Here is an 18,940-nt window from a genome sequence, read left to right on the forward strand (position 1 = left end):
TCTCTCTCCTCTCTGACCAGCAAGTCTTGCTCTCACAAGGGAGCCATATGCCTTCGCTTTCAGAGCCACCCTAAACAATCCTGCTGCCGCTGCTGAATTATTTCTTTCTGAATGAATCCAGTGTGTAAAAAGATTAAATGAACAGCATGCAGTTTTGGCACACTATTCAAAATGCTTTTTAGCACATCACACGTTCACAAGTGTGGGAAATCAGAGGAAAAAATATTTGTAATTGACACTTTGGGGAACATTTTTTTCTCTTTATCTGGCTTCCCAGTAAGTTATTAGCTGTTAATTTGTCGGCAAGCTCCCCTACAGCGCCAGATATTTGTTCAAATGCTGGGATCCCCTCAGTGCATTTGTAACTACACTTTTGAAAATGCTGCCCTGTCTAATTATGTAATATAATACTGCCTTTTAGGCAAGTTTCTTTTAATTGAATAATATTAGTTCTAGCTCAGCGTAAGCTATTGGAACAGCAATACTTGAAAGAGCTCTTTATACTGTACACAATACACAGTGACGTTTTCTCATTTTATAGATACAAAAGTCTTATCGATTTTAAGCATTTGCACCGTGATCTGTGTGTTTTTAGATTTTTGAATTGAGGCCAAACATTTAAATAATGCTGAGATTTGATTGGCTCACCCCTCAGTCTCATATTTCTTTTTTTGTTAACCACAGTTGGCCTAATCAAGTAATTCCCTGTTTGTCTTAGTAACCCCCTATAGAGTCATACATGCATAAATATAATAAAATAATTTGCTCTTGCACTTCCTAGCCCAGCTATAATTTATATGGATTGAATGAGTGCTGCATTGTGGAAAAGCACGAGTGGACCAAATGCTCGTTTGTCACCTCTAATAAATGTTGGAATGTAAATTATGAAGTTATGCTTCAGATGTAAATGCACTTTATTCCAGTCCTTTAATGTAAACAGCCCACTCCAATACATTAAGGGGGGTAGGCGGAGGGGGATTTGACTTGGAATTTTGGCTGTTTTGTTAATCAATAATAAACACAAAAGAGCCTAGATGGGGAACATTATAACATATCTGAAGTCTAGTTCATAAATTATTGCATGAAAGCAGGCTTGTACACCAAAAATGTAAATACATTAATGTTATTAATAATGTAGTGACTAATAGTTCTATCAAGACTGTAATAGCAGTTTAATGGAATATGACAGCAAGAATGTATTGCACTTCTTACATTTAGATGGGACCTTACATGACATTTATCAGGGATTTCTGAAACAATTTTTTTGATTATTTTGTTAAGTTAATTGCTTCTCTCCCTCCCCCCTGGACGTCTTCTCTGAGAGAGGGGCAAAAACTGGTAATGGATATTAATTAATATGTGTCAGTTTTCTAGGTTTGATTAAAAATAATGAAAGCAAAATGCTAATGGGATTTTAGAGTTTCTCTGTGTGTGGCGCCCTGAGATTGTGGCTTTATCTGGGGAATCTGAAAAAAAAGAGATAGTGGGCTTCTCTCCGGGCTAAAATGAAAGTGACAAAATACAGAAACTGAGATAAATGATCTTAAAACCTGCAAAAATAAAGCACTTACGTGAAAACGTTTCACTCTAATTAGCCTAACTTTAAATGTGTGATACAGAGGTGCGTTGTCTGTAAAGTTTTCAGTGTGTCATAATAAAAAGTTAAGACTGGTCCGCAAATCCACTGCTCTTCCCAGAATGATGTTAACCTCACCTACAGATGAGGGACTTTTTTTCCCTGGAACACGTGAACCTTTCTGTCATGGCAAGTGTTTTTGGGACTTTCATTTAAATGAGACGCTTCTTCCAAATTGAGCTGCACTTCACTTGGCACTGACTACAGCGGAACGTCGAAGCCTTCATCCGTCGTCCACTAGAGTCAGCGTGGGGAAACCTTGCCAAGACTTCTATTGTGTCTGTATACAGTCTTCAGCCGAAAGAGGACTTTTAAAAGCTATCATTAAGGTGGGGCGCAAGTGTAGACCAGCAGTGAAACAGAGGCTGGCACAGTAAAAAAAAGCAACCGTAGCCACTTGCACAACTGACAATTATCCAACACCTGGACTGGCTCCCCTCCCTGGCATGTGCGTCCAGACTGTCGACTTCTTGTTAATGCCGTGATTAACAGGAAGATTGCATTTGTTTTCCTGAGCAGCTCTCCTGGCAGCCCCGCTTTGCTTTCTCTTTGATTAAAATAGTGGATGAATGAATGCATTGTGGCTCTGTCATGATCTTCAGAAGAAATTGAGAGCATGAGATGATAGAAACGGACCAAAAATGGAAGAAAGCCTGAGGCCTCTTTGTCACCTCCACATCGTGAGATGTTAAGGGAGGTATTGGCCCGAAATCCTGTGGAAAAAACAAACACTCTTTAGTTGTCCCCAAATATTACTCTTTATCAGATTTATTTATTTACTGCAACTATGTGACTTGCCTTCTGTCCGTCCACCCTCGCATCTCTTAGACTACATCATACGGTGTGTAAAGTACTTTTAGGTGTCATGGGGACGAGAAAAAGGGGGAAGTGAAGTGGCTTTGTCAAACAGCCTGTACTTTTGAAATGCAGAGAGTGGCTTTGTCATGTGTTTTCTGTGTCAAGGTCGACAGAAAATGTCAGAACAGGTGCGCATCTGCTGCTGAGCTGCTTGCCAACTCAGCCCCTTTGCTGTAACACGCCGCCCTGCATGACATTATAGTGGTTCACTGTCTCTTCTCCTCTTTCTTTTGGAGGAGCCTGGCAAAACATGTATTTTATCCTCTCGTCACCATGTGGGAACTCTTGATGAAGAGTTCAGATGGGTGTTGACGCCTATAAACTCTGATTGTCGCGTAGTCATAAACAGTATGGGTGCTGTGCAGGAGTGACGTGCAACATTCCTTTCTGATTACTCCTTTCTTTTTCTTCTCCTGCTGTTGTCAATCTGATTAAATCTTCCCTTTTTAGGAGACATTCTTCAAGGAGAGAGGGAACCCTGTTTTTTTTGTGGTTAATTAATGTTCTTGGCTTACTTAGGAAGGAGATAGTACAATAAGTGCTTCTTTAGAAATACAGTGTATGGAGAGAAATCAAATACATGTTTTAAATATTGAAAAATCAGAGATTAGAAAAGAATGCATAAATGTACTGTACTAACGTTGCATGACATCCATGATTTACGGCAGAATGGATGGAGTAGCATAGCAGTTGTGCTGATTTATATCACATCATATGTTACAATCTGCATCAGCCAACTATGTTGCAAAACCTGAAAATTCTGTCTGAACTTCTCAGAAGAGGTGGATTATGTTTAGGTGTGTCACAAATCCAAACGTCACGCATGCTTTTGTCACTTTATGACATTTTATAACCAAAGAAATCTCCAGCGTGTTGCCTTCCTGTGCTCAGAAAGGTTGCAATGAAGCATTATTATTCCATCTGACGAGCTGTTTGACGTGTTTGTATCCTCTCTGGCATCAGGCTAAATGAGAAGAAAGAGAACTGCTACTTCTGCGACCCTGATGAGTGTTGTTTTCTGACACTGTCAGCGCCGCACTCTTTTTATGCTTGTCCTGTTCTCGAGGTTAGATTCTTACTGGCAGCTGGAAGCCTCCAGAAAAGGAGAATTAGCCAACATTTTTCTTTGTCACTTTGTGTGATCAGGAACAGACTCTGCCTGCTCTCTTTCTCCAAAACCAAACGCAGACCTACTGCCCTGAGTTTTCTCCCTCATTTGACGGTGACTTATCTGCTGCAGTAGATGTGTGGCCCAGTGGTTTGGCAAGTGTGTCTAAATGTTTCTGACAGGTCTCAATGAAAGACAGGCCGCAAGGGTAAACTGCCATGCTTTCCTGCCCCCTTTGACTCCTCCCGTACCACTCCTGAACAGTAGATGGCGATGTTAATCTTCTCTGACTGCGCCTCTGCCTTGATGCGTCTCCCTTAACACCATCCTTCTCCTCTCCTTCTCTCTGTGGCACTCTCTGAGGGAAGAGGGGTCTCACCCCGTGTGGAGGGTCATGCCACCAATTCCTGGCCTCCTTTGAAGACCATGAAATCGCTGATCCAAGACACACGATTAGTGCATTCAGCCTATTGACTGGAGACGGGTTGATGCGCGATTATAATGTCACTGGAATGTCACAATCTGCCTTGTTGTCTTTGTGAGCATGCTCTCATCCGGTGGCACAGTGTACCCAAGAAGGAATAATTTGATCAATAAAAGGACACCTCTCTCTATTGTCACTGGCCTCTCTATTCTCGTTTTATTAGTCGATTTGGCAGACTGAAAGGACTGCACACACAACTGATGCCAACCCGCTGCATCTTCACCCCGGCTCCCTGGTCCATTCACCTATCGCAGTGCTTCACTTCAAGTTGCTTTGCTGTGTGTGTGTGTGTGTGTGTGTGTGTCTTTGGGTGGGTGCTGCCTCAGTGAGAGGAGCAGTTTGGATCAACAGAGGAGGATAGGCTTGTCACTGTAAGTTGCTCGTGATGGAGGCGGCTCTTCTTCTGACACCACAACACAACTTCTGTGGTGTGTCGCTTGGACACAAGCTTCACGTTGTTTGCTGCTGGTGCCGCTTGCGCTTTGCCTCAATCAACTAATTGAATGTGAAAGGGCTCGATGATATGAAGGACAACACAAAGAGCGGTGGCAGTTTTAAGAAAAGCCTTTGTGTTCGTTTGTGACTGCAGCGGCTTACTTTGACCGTTTCTGTTAACAAAGAACTTTTCAACTCTCTTAATTTGATGCTCAAAACTATTTCACAGTTTTAATGTTTGAATATTTTTATTGACTGCTGTGCAGTTTTTGTTCTTTTTTTTAAAGAATTCTATTTAATTATCTTATAATATGATTTCAAATGTGTAATTTGTCATGTTTTTAAGAAATTCAAACGAGTAACCAATGATGACGTTTCTTGTATTTTATATAAGAATTTTGATAACGTACAATCCACTTTATGAGCACATTTCTTTAGTTATTCCACTGTGTTTGGTAACTATTGTGATCAAATATATATAGGCACACGCCGCTGTTCGCCACAGAAGACTCATTGACGGGCACCTCACTACAATTTGTGTATTTCTGTATGTAAAATAACCAAAATATAATTTGAATCGGGAGAAAATTAAATTCAGCAAGCAAAGATCAGTTACCAACTTTTATATGGATATTTATATTTTTTTATTGTATACATTTTTTTTTTCATGTACTTGATTTTTATTTTTAAACAAAACTTTTCATGCGTAACACATTTCAGAACCAACATGTACCCACTATATTTAACACATTCCTGGTCTAGAGTTCCACTCTCTTGTGTTAAGTAACAACGTTCCCCATACTAAAAAGCACTGCTTGTCACAGAATGTCATCATTGACTGTAAAAGAAAGAAAAAAAGAAAAAGAAAAGCTTCGAATTACAGGAAAGAGGCACTGCATTAAAGAACAAAGGAGATCGATGGCAGTACATTAAATTTTATGCGAATGAAAAAAAAATCAACTAATTAAAATTGATTACTCCTGCTTTGTAAATGTGTTTCTGAATTAAATTATTGTATGAAAACATTTTGACCAATCGAGGAGCTGAGGAAGTATCCATTACTGGATTGCAGCTGAGAAGGGGCTTGAATGTTTTGTGGTGGCTAAGTAGTTTGTTGTGCTCCACTGCGACTCCCCTTTTGCACCCCCACTGCTAAAGTGCCATGGGTTAATCTCTGATGACCCTCATCTCTCAGAGCAGCTCCAGACTCATGGTTTGGGCCTTTTACCTGAATTAAAAGGAATTTGTGGACTATAAAAGTATTTTTGTCCAAAGTGGCTGAAAGTGAGGTGTCACTGACAGAGTCGCTGCTCTTTAGTCATTGGGGCTCTCGGGGCTCTCAGGGCCCCGCTGGGGATGTCCTTATCTAAACAGTCATCTGTCTCGCTAGTTTAGCAAGGGCAACCCCAGGCAGCACGACTGACGGTTACACATTAAGAAATGTCAGACTCTGCTTTATACCGTATTTCTCAAGCTAGTTTTGAATTGGCTGGATGCCACATGTTTCCCCTTCAGTTTAGATCTCAGGAATGGTAACCTTTGTTGTTGCATCATCCTATTTTCAAAACACTTTGCTGTTTACATGATCTCCTGTTTCTTGGTCCTGCACTAAAATGTCTTTGTTTTTTAAATCTTGTTTGTCAAGATCTTGAAAGAGGCTGAATTATTATTTCTAAACCAGAACTTTATCTTTTTAGACATATCATAACTTTTACATTTACAATATGAAGGTGGTGAAGGAATCACATGGCATAATCATGCATACCCAACATATTGGTTCATAAAACACGTCGCTACAGTTTTTAAATCTAATTTTAAACCATAGAAAAAAATATTTTAAAAGTCCAAATGAGAACAGAGGAATAAACAGTTATTACAGATTGAATGCACTTTAGCCCCCAGTTTTTTCACCGCTGAACTTACTCAACTTTTCCATGTTTGTGACGACAGAGCTGTGATAGGGAAATACTGCTGAATGGAAAGTTTAGTCTGTACATGCAGTGGTCCACCAACCCCCCCCACCCTTTTTACAAAAATTGCATAATGTGCTTTTGATGTCATGATCGTAGCCTTGCCCATGGCTCTCACACTGACACAGATAACGCTGTCTGTTATTTTTAAACAATTGCAAAGCAGATGTCAATGAAGTTTTCCATGACCCTTTTTCATCTATGTTGACTCTGATCTTTTAAATTTCAAAAGTTACAATCATTTGATAAAGATTGACCACATTCACAGAAGAGAATAACTAAAACTACAAATCTAAACTACCGTATTTACCTATTGTACTGTTTCAACAAGTAAAAGTAGGTTTTAATGACCTCATAGTTTGTCAGGAGAAGAAAAAAGAAGCCCATGTTTTACCCGTACTCCTTTTTTATCAGATTTGACTGAAGTTGAGTTTCGGTAGTGGTTGTTCATTTAGTTTTCTCACATTGTAGCTTCTTTGAAAAGCACTGCCCCAAAGAGAAGAAGACACAAAGACACAAAAAGCTCCTTTTGTACAGTCATTGTCAGAATGGTTCAGCTCCAGCAGAGCCGTTGAAGCTCATGCAGTGTCTGAACCAGAGTGGATGTGGAAGTTAGCTAAATGGTCGGGTCTACACCTCACTTCCTGATGTCTCTCAGGGTCAATAATCCCCTATTGCTGCTCCCATGAGGCCTTACTTCCTCTGCTAAAGGTCACATCAAGGCGGGAAAGATGTCACAATTAGAAGGGCATTTAAAGCTGCTCTTTTAAAAAGATTAAAAAGCACTGCTGGCCACATCAAGCAGTCAGGCGACTAACGGAAACACAATAATTGCATTAAAACTTCATTCCTTTCTGGTCGGGCTCTGGTATCAGAAAGGTATTGGGTTAAGTCATTTAAGACAGCTGCCCCTGATAGCAAATCATCCATGAAAGCACCAAATTAATATAGAGCTTCATTTTTTGCCGTCTCTCACTTTCTCTCGCTTTTGGTCTTCCAAACGTGTGTTTTTTTGGGGGGGGGGAATTTGAGACCAGCCTAACACAATTTTTGTTCATGTCTATCAGTCTGTTATTATATCAGGGGCACTTCCCCACAAATGTACAGGCCGGGGCAATTTGGAATGAATTGATTCACACTGAGACTGAATCCTATACTTGCTAATGATTTCCTTTTAGCCCCTCCATTGTACCCCCCCACCCAACTTCTAGTTCCATCATGCCCATTGAATGTCTCCATTGTTGCAGACAAAATGTGTTTGTATATCTTTTTGTGGAATAGATGATATGGATTAATGTGTTGCTATTTTTCTGTAAAAAAGGAAAAATACGATGTTTTAATCAAAAGTTTAAGAGATGCTGAGAGATTAAGAAGCTCAGTCATTCTTAGTTAACTAGTTAACTCTTTGGTTGGCCCAACTAATTAAGATTAAAAACATAAGTCTTAAAACATTTCTTAAGATACATTTTTTAAATCTCTTGTGGTTCAAAAGTTTTATTTCGACAACTGAAACTCACTGGAACTTAAAATACTGAAACCACCCAAAAGAACCAAAGAAGGAATTTCCCAACTGCTCAGATCCTGAAACCTCTTTAATGCACACCTGCAAAATATCCATAGGCCTTACTGTATATTAAAGTTAAGTGTTATTACTAGTTAAAAATATACAACTGGTTACATGGATTCCCTCAGGCGTCCAACCATGTGGTTCGAACATAATTGGATTTCATACTCATTTCTCACAATTTAAGTTTTCACAATTGTAATTTTCAGACAAGTGCAGAGACAAGTCTTGTCCAATTCAAACTCAATAACATTGCTCTAATCTTGTCCGCTCATCAACTTCACTCTCTTTAAGTGTGTTGGTTAATGTTATCTCTTCCTATGATTGAGTTTCCCCCTCTTTTTCGGCTTTACCTGACACTCTATTGGTTATCTGGTTTGTAAAGATTATTGCTCTTAACATGGAGCACTTTGGTGCATTAGCAGTCAAAGCTTTACAACAACCTTTACAAAAGAGTTGTTGATTTAACCAAAAATTATTCACTAGTTTTTTCAAAATTGTTTTTATTTAAAAAAAAGTTGTGTTATTTACACTGCCGGCTTAAATGTGCCCTCTACTGTTATCCATAGCAAACCTTTAAAAGCCCAGTTGTGTGCTACCCAACACTATAACTGGGGTGATCCATAAGTCAATAACAAGACAAGACTGAAATCTCTGCAATGTGGTTATAATTGATTGAGATGTCTGGGTGGAACTTGTGCAAAGCATCTATGTCATCTGCTAAGAAGTGCACTTTTCCTCTCCCTGAAGATCTACCACTATAGTTTTAACCAAATGGACAGTCGGCTCATTAGTTTGCCGCTGAGCTAGCTGCGGTCCTTACTAAGATGTCATACTTATGCCTATTAACATTGACACAATTTTCCTGTCAATGTTGTGCTATTGAAATTTTAAGAGAATGTAAACAAGGTTTGCTCATTCAGCATATTCTTCCTCTTCCCATTACCTCTCTCAAGGCCTACATCACTCTGTTATTTACTGGAATAAATATTAGAATATTAGATTGCAGTGTGTTTATTATCTTTGGTTTCTGCCTTTACCTCAAGTAGTCTCATTGGCTCACTTACTTGAGCAGTAAGAGCTTTGTCGAGAGCAGAATGATTTGGTCTTGTTATCAAAGTGGATATTTTCTCTGTGTTTTGACTATCTTTTGGCCCAGAACATCAGTTGGGGTTCACCATGCAAATGGTTTAATCTGCTTGTCACAATGAAGGTTCCGGGTGACTGACTTTAATAAGCCTTCAGCATATAGAGATGAAGGAAATTCCATACCCCTTGCGTAACCCATATGTACATCAAGGTCACGGTAGTGTCACAGTGAAATGGTAGATTAGTGTCTCTTGGGAGGAATCTGGCACATTTTGGTCAAATTCACTATTGAAGTTTCATTATTGCATTTATCTTAAAGTAGACCTTCATAATAGTAGTATACGTGTCTGGATGCTGTGTGGTGTTTCCATGTGTTTACCTTTGATAGAATAAAAGTGTTAATAAGTTGCTTTTGAGCTTATTCATAGTCGTTTAAAGTCGGGTCAAATATATTTTCAGGAGTTCCGTAAAGTTGCCTGTGCCGCGATCCTCTACTGTACTGTTTGCTTGTCACAGAAATCTAGCTCTTAATGCAGCCTCCCTGCCACACCTATCCCTTGGACAAGTTTAAACTGCAATTCTTTTGGATTGAAACTGGTTCATAGTATATGCAATGCATTACCCAAAACGAATTACTACTGGCAGGGCGCTCAATCACTTTGTATCTTTCAACACTAAGAGAAAAGAAGAGTAATCAAAACCTTTCAACCTATTAGAGGGATGACTTTTACAATTGAATCACGGGGACCACAGGTGCGATAATAAGTCATCTAAACCTCCCCTCCAGTGTCTTTCCCCTTTCTCTGTGTTCTTACATATTTATCTATTTTAGGAGGCGCCACTTCATGGCGCCCACTCCAAATTTATGTTTTAATGCCATTTAAGGATGATTTTTTTTCTCCCTCCAATTCTTGGAAATGCATACTGGGGTGGAAAATTAAGGTGCATCTCGAAGGAAAACATAATAGAATCGATGAACGCAGTGCACTTAAAACTACTGATGTTCTGATGCTATTTAACGTTCTAGTGCATTAACGTTTCAAGTCATTACAACATTCAGGCTGGGTGATTTGATCATGGCAGGTTTTTAACTGGAAGAATTACAGAAGTTTTCAGCCTAGGATTCTCAAGTTATTAGATACAAATGATCACCTCTGCATTAAGTATAGATTTTCTTCCTCTGCGCACTTAAGAATGGAAGTTTGTCTTTAAGAGGGTAATAGCAAATTAAGCTCCATACTCCATTTGTCCAGCACTCTTGATGGGCTAATTTTATAACTGCTGATTTGGTCATTCCCCACATTTAGCTGGAAAGTGGTCAGGTGGTCTTTCTCCTCACGGCTGGGTGTCTTAGAAGCAACTATCAACGTGAATCCATTTATGATTTTGTCTGGATTTATAATGAACCTTTTTCTTAAGGAAGGTCGAGACTGTTGTTTTGTACTGTTGAAAGCATCACTTTCCTGAAGACCATATCCTCTTCCTCTCACATTATCTCATTATTAGGAATTACATCTAAATTTGTCTCTTTCCAGATCGCCACTGCTGTAAAATTTCTTCAGAACCCAAAAGTATGTCAGAGTCCCTTGGCCACTAGAAAAGCCTTCTTGAAGAAAAAAGGTGAGAGACATTTGATTTGCTCTTGCTTTATGTTGCAGGAAGCCAAGACAAATACAATATATATGTGTCCGAATATTGTATCAACATTATAATCCATATGTGTTTGTTTACAAAATGTGGTTGGCCCGGGATGCACAATGTTTTTTCTTTTTTGTTGGCAAGATTGGTCTATAAGGGTCAAAGGTTGTGGCTGTAGCCCTTTGCCCTAGGGGGCTAAAGGGGGTCGATTTAGCTTCAGAGTGCATGATTCAGGCCCTGTGAATAAATGACACACCAGTTGGGATGCTCCTTTGGGTTCAGGAAAATTAATATTGACAAACTCCCTCTGCATTTTCAATGGAATTATCAATATTGCCTCGCAGCATTTTAACCCTTTTACTTAATTTAACTGTTATCGTAAATTTGAGGCCTGACACAGGGAGGTTTCTAAGCAGGGATGGTGGAATTGTTTGCTGGCTCTTCTGTTTCTTTGCATTTCATTGAGATTATTTCCGACACATTGTTTGTGCAATAAAACTCGCAAAAAGCTTTATTACTCTGAACTCATTTAAGTCGGTTCAATAAATAGCGGCGGCGTTACGCCATGCATTTCTTATATCGGCCTGTGGCTGAGCAGAACAGGGAGAGTTAGTGGCTTTTTCTCAGATGAGCTCTTTGTGGTGAGCATTTTTTACTTCAGTTCTTTGCAGTTTCCAGTTCTGTACTTGGGGGACTGTGCCTCTGCAGTGCTGGGGGACTTTGCCTCCAGCATTAGAGTAGCCAAACAGTGAAAAGTGAGCCTAAAAGCTCTATGACAGGGGAAGTAACCTGAAACCAAATCCATGGTTGCCGGCTGCTACTACACACATCTCATGTGGCTCTAATGACTCTTGATATCTTTTGAAATTTCTTCGTCTTTGTGTCTCATTATTGGCAACTAAGGCATGTTCATAATCTACTGTTGGATATCTCAAATGTAATAAGGCCTCATCCATACCAAATGATGTCATACTACGCCACATTTTCTTCTTACTTTCTTCTTTGTTGTAAACTCCGTGGAGCGCCGCTATCCAAAATGGTTTGCTCTTACTGCACTTTAAGGCCATGAAATATGTATGACTCTTTAATGCAGATTTATTTTGGAAAGTCCGTTCCACTGTACATCTAAACAAGAACCCTCAATTTGCATAAGGGCATTGATCTTGGGGAGAGGGTAAATAATGAGAGACAATAGAGCAATGAAACATTAAGCACAAACTATATTTGAGTAGCACTCTGCAGTATTCATAGGATAACTCTCGAAATGCATGTACAGTCACAAAGTGAACCTGGAAATGTTGTACGTTAGTATTGAGCTTTCCTTGAGATGCTTCAGGAAAGTGTTTCGACACACTAATTTCAATGTGAGAGCAGAATTTATAAATTCTTTATGTTACAGGAAATGATGTCAGTAAAAGGCTATGTTAAGGTCCACCGTGATCATTTCTGTTGTAAATATATAACTGAGTGTAATTTAGTAAACAAATAGTCTAAATAGAAAGGAGTATAAATCACGAGTCAAGTTTTCAAATGACCACTTTTCCTCCATAAGAATGGCCATATGTTGATATAAGATAGTTATAGAACATGATCTGTCATGATGATTGGCGATTAGTTGCTTCCTTTTCTGCCATATTCGACTTTTGCAAAGAGACATAGCAGCAGGCCAGAACTCACAGTTCCCCTGTTTCTGTATCCAGCATGGATTGTCCTCTCAACCCTTTGACCTAGAAACTCAATCATCCTCCTCCTCTCACAGTCACCACAGCAAATACGTTAGTCTTAATTTCTAATACAGTTTAATGTCATATTTATGTAAATACTTCTGGATTTTACTCTATATTATCAGCCAGAAATGTCAAAGCACACATAAAATGAAACAATACCATCTCCCGGTAGAGTGGATTTTAAATTGGATTCCTCTTGCTGCAAGTACTTATGCTGGACAGCTGATGAAGGGGAAAATAGGGCCCACTTTGATTGCATGTTGCAGAATCTTTACACAATAATCCCGCTCCTGCATATTATTTCCCTGCACATTTGAGCCCTAATCTGCACTGAAGGATGCTTCTCTAGTTACATCTTGGTTTTTTTCTTAAGAGATCCTAATAGTGTGGTTTATTTCAATATTCATTGAAACATATAATTTTCTGTTTTCCTTCAACTGTCAATTTGAGGGTATGAATTGGCAATTATGGAGTCCAATATTTCTTGCTGCCCTTCTTGAGTCCTTGTTGAATAAACTGGCTGAAATATTGAAACTTTGTCACTTAGTTCTAATATAAATCAAGATTTAAACCAGGATGTTTTTCTTCTTTCTTTTGTAGAGGAGATGGGAAATTAGTTTCATTTAAATTGTCTTGCAGCCATCTTGAAACAATTTTGCTTTTCTTGTTCCTTGCCAAGATCGAGTACATTTTATTGTGTTTGAGTGAAATATAATGTGCTCCAGTCTCATCTAGTGAATTGTGCCATCTATGTCCTCTACAATTAACACATGTAACAACTAAAGAGCGTTGGGCCCCATTTTGGCACCATCATTAAGCCCAGACAATTAGCAGTTACACACATAATTACCAAAAAAAAATCAAATTCACAGGACAAAGTCAACAACATTTTCCACCTTTCAACATGTCACTTTGACCGTGGCCCCTAAACTGACATCACTCAGCTGCTCTCACATTACCAAACTGAGTGCAGTTTGTTTGGGAAAGTAAAGCACAGGGAGTACACGAAGCGAACATTGTTGCATTACAGTTTAATACAATATTAAATGCATTACAGGTACAGTACATTTTCTGTCAGTATGACATAAATGATGGCTTGACTTATTTCTCTTTCATGCCATCCCAATTGTTATTGAGTTGAATAAATAATGCTAATAGATTTCACCCTGAGTAGAGGGCCGGTGATCGAGGGTCACAGGGAACATAGGTAGGCTGTTGGTCTATTACCATACCTGGTTTGAAGGTAAGGGTAAGGTTCATCATCCCAGATATTAATAGGATGCGGTTTGTAAGTGGGGTTATGCGACTCACCTCTCGGACAAAAATGACAATGACCAAGGCCTGCATAGAAGGTGAAGGGATTGATGTGGTTATAAATTACTCCACGGCGCCACCTAGCCTAGGCCTTGCCTACTTTGTCATCAGTACAAGGCGATAAAGAAGGGAAATGAGAGCAGAGTCCCCCTTTTTAATACATAAATGAATACTGAGATGAGAGTGGTCATTATTTAGGGCATGCTATTTTCAAGCAGTTGTACCGAACCAAATGACATGTAGAATCTCCCTCGCCAGCACAGCGTGAGAAGTTGAACTCGACTTCTTAATAACCCATTGACCTCCATCTATTTATGACCCCTGCCATGCCATTTTTTTCTAAATACGATATCCAAAATGTAAGTAATTTTCACTCAAGGACAACTTCATAATTCAGGCCTTGGGACGACAGTGAAAAAGGCATTCACCTTTTACCACCCAAAATATTTTAGTAAGCAATTTCTATAATTGGCTGTCCGGCCTAGGTGTTGACCCATAAAGTCTAGAAGTGCCTGAATTGGAGAAATGGATTTAATGTAAGAGCCTTGCTGCCTCTTTGCCCTTTAAAAATACCCAGAGAATATGAGCCACTGAAAATAGAGCTGTAAATAACCTGACGAGCAATGGGTTTTCCTTTAAATAAATACCGATCAGGTTTATGTTGAAAGACAATAGAAAACGTAGCCCAGATATGCAGTTTACAGTATTTATAGCTGTAATATCGAGGTGCCAGCACCGTAATTTCATGCCCCAATGAGAATGGCAAGGTCAAAGCAAATGCTTTGGCTGAGCATCTGCTAATACGGTGACTCATAAACAGGCACTGCGTGTATCAGGTGCACCAAATAATACAGTATAATGAAATACAGAATAGCTTTCCATTATTGTTCTTTTTTATGGTGTCGTCATTAGGTGTAATTTATGTCTTAAAAAATTCATCTCCCCACACGTCGATCTGAAATGGGGGTCCAGGGGTCATTCCACAGGTTTTGCAACTCCATAATAAATTTCACAATCCCTTTTTTGTCTTTTCCTTTTATATGTAAAACTCACTTTCACCGTGTTCCCTTTTCTTTCGGATCTAAGGGCTCTTTCATTTGCTGTTGTCCTTCAGATCAGAGCATACAACATAACTTAGAAAGCTGTAATTTGACTAGTAAACAGCCTTAAGAATTTCCATGTATTATATTTTGAAGCAAGGTACAAAAACCTTTCATTTGCTGCATAAACAACATAAAAGATGGAAACAGCCATTAAGGTGTACATACATTAATGCTCTATAGCAGCATGAATGTGGATTTAAAAACAAAAAAAGATTTCAAGGTGAAAAGAGAAAATCTGAAGCTGAGTTTTTATTTCTTCTCATTCAGTGAAACTGAGATCTTTGCATGGCTCACTCAATAGTCTGCCACCATGTAGTCTGCTGTGGTCAGATGAATCAGGAGTCCAGGGACACATTATTGCTTATTTGACAGTGCAGTCTGACTGCACAAACTCAGCACATGGCGCTCACCACTTCCTGGCACTCAGGACCTGCTGTAGACTACAGGCCGGCCAATATTTGCCTTCAATTATTCAACCATTTTCATGGCCATTTGAAGTCCTCGGAGCATTTAAATAGGTGACAGGACAAACCTCCTCTTGGCATAAACTGTATGGTTGATTATCAAAGGACTTCTTTCTGCTTTTGGGCTTCTAGGATAGGCTAGAACGGTATTTCTGATCAAGGTTCAACCAGCTATTCGGATTCTTCAATTGAAAGGAATCATTTGATTTGGTTATGGTATCTTATCCACCTTACAAAATGGAAAGTTCTGCTTTACATGCTGACACAGTTTATATTATTGATACTCCACAAGGGTGTTATTTTGTGCGTCTCTTGTGAAGACCACTCTGGAGGTCAGTACCAGAGATATCAGGATCTGGCTCTGTGCTCTTACTGTTAATGAAAACGTTGAGTCATCTCCTGAAACACTGCAACGAAACCTTTTCCAATTGCTCGATTTCTCTCAAAGGATGGAGGAAGTGTGTAAACTCTCTAGATCCTGAGGGAATAGTTCAAGTAAAAGGCTCTCTTACAAAGAGAATCTTTTGTCAATAAGCAATGGAAATGGATTAAGGAAGTAATGGTACGATGTTAGGCAGAGACACGATGTGAGTCCACAATGAGCAAAGACAGCATAATGATACAGATCTTTCTGATTTTTCATCATCATACTCATCGGTGTCGAAGAACTACTGTATTTAACAGTTTGGGTTGTTTGTCTTCAGCTTTCTCCTAATTGTTTTTTCTATGAATTGGTTAATGGTGTTTTTGAATGTAGTTCATAAAAAGTTGTAATTATTTTCCTTTGTTTAGACCGAGTCGCTCATTAAAAGATGAAACCCACAGCGATGGCAGCATATGACGCCTGAAATAAAATCCTTTCTTGCCACAAAAGGAGATGTTCATATTAGATTTTTTTTCTCCTCCCATCAGATTCTCCATCAGGGAGCCCTTTGCAATTTAATCATCACTAAAATCATTAAAAAGATCTGAAGATTAAATTATATTGGCATTTGCAAAATTATGTAATACATTTACATTACAATGAAGAAATTAAAATAATGCATTTTCGCTGTCTGGGGTGTATGAAATCTCCACATGGGAAATATAACTGGAGAAGTGGACAGACTCTTATTTTCTTTGCCTTTGGTGGCAGTTAATGGGCTAGCAGAGTTTCAGATTTCATTGTGTGATCCTTTCCACACTATCTTCCTTTGATGGATGTCCCTGAAACAGTGACTCTCAGTGGAATTTCTGAATTATGAAATGAAAATGTATTTTTGAGAAGAGGGAAAGTAAAATTGAATGAAGATTTGTCATACTTTCTCTAAATTGTACTTAAAAGATTTGTGGGCAGCTTGGGAAGTATTTAAGCATACGTTATGATAGCCGAGGAGCCATTAACACGCAGTCACTACACCCCCTCTGAATGTCCTAACTGTGTGTGTCTTGATTCCAGGGCTGACGGATGAGGAGGTAGAGTTGGCCATCCAGCGCTCTGGCAGCACAGAAGAAGTCCTGCCTCAGAGCCCAGTGGGGCCCCCACATCCACTCCAAGCACATCAGCTGGCTCTTGCACCACATAGTGAGTGCACACACCCTTTTGTTTAATTTAAAATGTAAAGCTTCGTTCAGGTTTACCTAGAGAGAGAGAGAGGGATCTTCCCTTTTTGTTTTTATTAATTTAAACCCATTAAACAGGATTATCGGCAGCTCACCAAAAAGCAGGATCTTTACTAGTATTATAGACACGCAAGCCATACAACATTTGCCTCGATTGTGAATTCAGATACAGGGATATGACATTGCACAGCACAAGCTCATGAAGTCTCTTGCCATTCTGTTTCAAGGGGTTCTCCACTAGCAGGACCCCACACCGCAACCTGTATCTTTATTACCTCAGGAGGTTATGAGTGCTGTCCACTGATTTACCAATGCAGAATGAAGTCCGCGTAATGCTTAACCCATATGACAATGATTCCAGATGTATTCCACCCTCATTTATTACCACACTGTCCTTGACTCCCCTGGCATCTCATGTTTTGTAATGAAAGTGATGTTGATGGGATGGCCATGTAGTTAGGGAGACTCGCCGCTCTCCGTCCATAGTGGGGGGTTTTATATCAAAATGGCTATAAGGGAGCTGCATAATGAGGAGAGAGCTGGGACTCTTGTATGGGGGGTCATGCTGAAAAGAGGGGGCTACCTCTATTTGATGTCCTTGTTATGGGGACGGTGCACGGAGACCCGCATCCATCTCTGTCGAAGTAATGGATACTCTGATCTCTATTTCCACGTGGTAGAAGGACAGGAAGGCCTCCACTGAACCCAATAAATTTGAGAGGAGATTGGAAAAACGGGGGATGGATACCACAGTTCCACAGCTTAAGTGACCAAATAAAAAAAGGAAGATGGCAGAGTGGAAGTGGTATAGGAAAAAGAGAGATAGAGGAAGAATGAAAGGTCCAAACAGGGGGGAAAAGAGCAAGTGAAGACCCCTGCATTCCAGTGTTCAGGGTCAACCACCTATCCCAAGGACTCCCAGGCCTTTAAGAAGCACGGTATTCTGGGATAGGTGACAGTCTGTCGCAGCTATAATGTTGATGAAGACCCAAATTTATGTGGTTACCATATGGATGCTGGAGAATGACTCAAAATTCTTCGATAGGAAAGGTTACAGGTTCATCCCTGAATGCTGCAGCAGCAATGAAACATGGCCTTGAGTGAGGAGAATAGAATAGCATTCACCTTGAATCTATACCATGTAGTCAATATGACAGCGGGTCTCATTTTATTTGCATGTCAAATCACACAAGTGGTAACGCACAAGAGCAATCTGGTTTACTTACTTCAAGCAAGTGAATATGTACCACATAACCCATTAGGTGAAATCAGACCTGTAATAGAATATCAGTGGCGTACTTTAGTGGCCTAGCCACTAATAATTTCATATTCATTTGGGCCCCATCAACAGTAAATGGGAGAAAAACTCACACAGTATATTTCCTCTAGACCTGTTTGTTGTTTAGTGACATTTTCAGTTGAATGCCTCTCTTATGTGGGGAATTTCCACTTTGACAGACAGTTGGCATACCCAGATGACAGCTTGCACAATGACACACTTTCACATTATGTCACTCAGCAAGGCAGTCAACTTCTAAACACACACACACACACACACTCTCACACACACACACACACACACACGCACACACACACACACACACACACACACACACACACACACACAAACAAACAAACACTTACCTTTCATCCTGCTTTAGTTGTTTAAAAGGTTTATATGCAAACTGTATTCGGACCAACGTCAAAAAAATGGAAGACAATGGTGTTGTTGAAGTGCTTGTTTACCCTTTATAGTTCAGACATTTTGTGCAAACGGATGGATAAATAGATGAAAGTTGGAACGTCCCAAATAGATAAATTGTATTCTATGGTACTCATTAAGTGTACAAGTAAATTGCAAAAAGACTAGGGATTTTCCATTTATTGCAAATTGTGTATACAATCATTCTGGAAACCATGTTTCTGGGTTTTTGACTAGATGGTGAAT

The 18,940-nt window shown here is 39.5% G+C and overlaps 1 protein-coding gene across 1 annotated transcript in view; it reads left to right on the forward strand.

The window, feature by feature from the left end:
• The window catches only part of pex14 (peroxisomal biogenesis factor 14), a 43,780-nt gene that overhangs the window by 8,066 nt on the left and 16,774 nt on the right, over nt 1-18,940 (forward strand). Inside the window, exons 3-4 of the mRNA XM_034537585.1 lie at nt 10,680-10,764; nt 16,829-16,954. Coding sequence (XP_034393476.1) covers nt 10,680-10,764; nt 16,829-16,954 — 211 coding nt within the window. The remainder of the gene's footprint in view (nt 1-10,679; nt 10,765-16,828; nt 16,955-18,940) is intronic.

Source organism: Cyclopterus lumpus, chromosome 7 (assembly GCF_009769545.1).
Source record: "Cyclopterus lumpus isolate fCycLum1 chromosome 7, fCycLum1.pri, whole genome shotgun sequence".
Classification (NCBI taxonomy): Eukaryota; Metazoa; Chordata; class Actinopteri; order Perciformes; family Cyclopteridae; genus Cyclopterus; species Cyclopterus lumpus.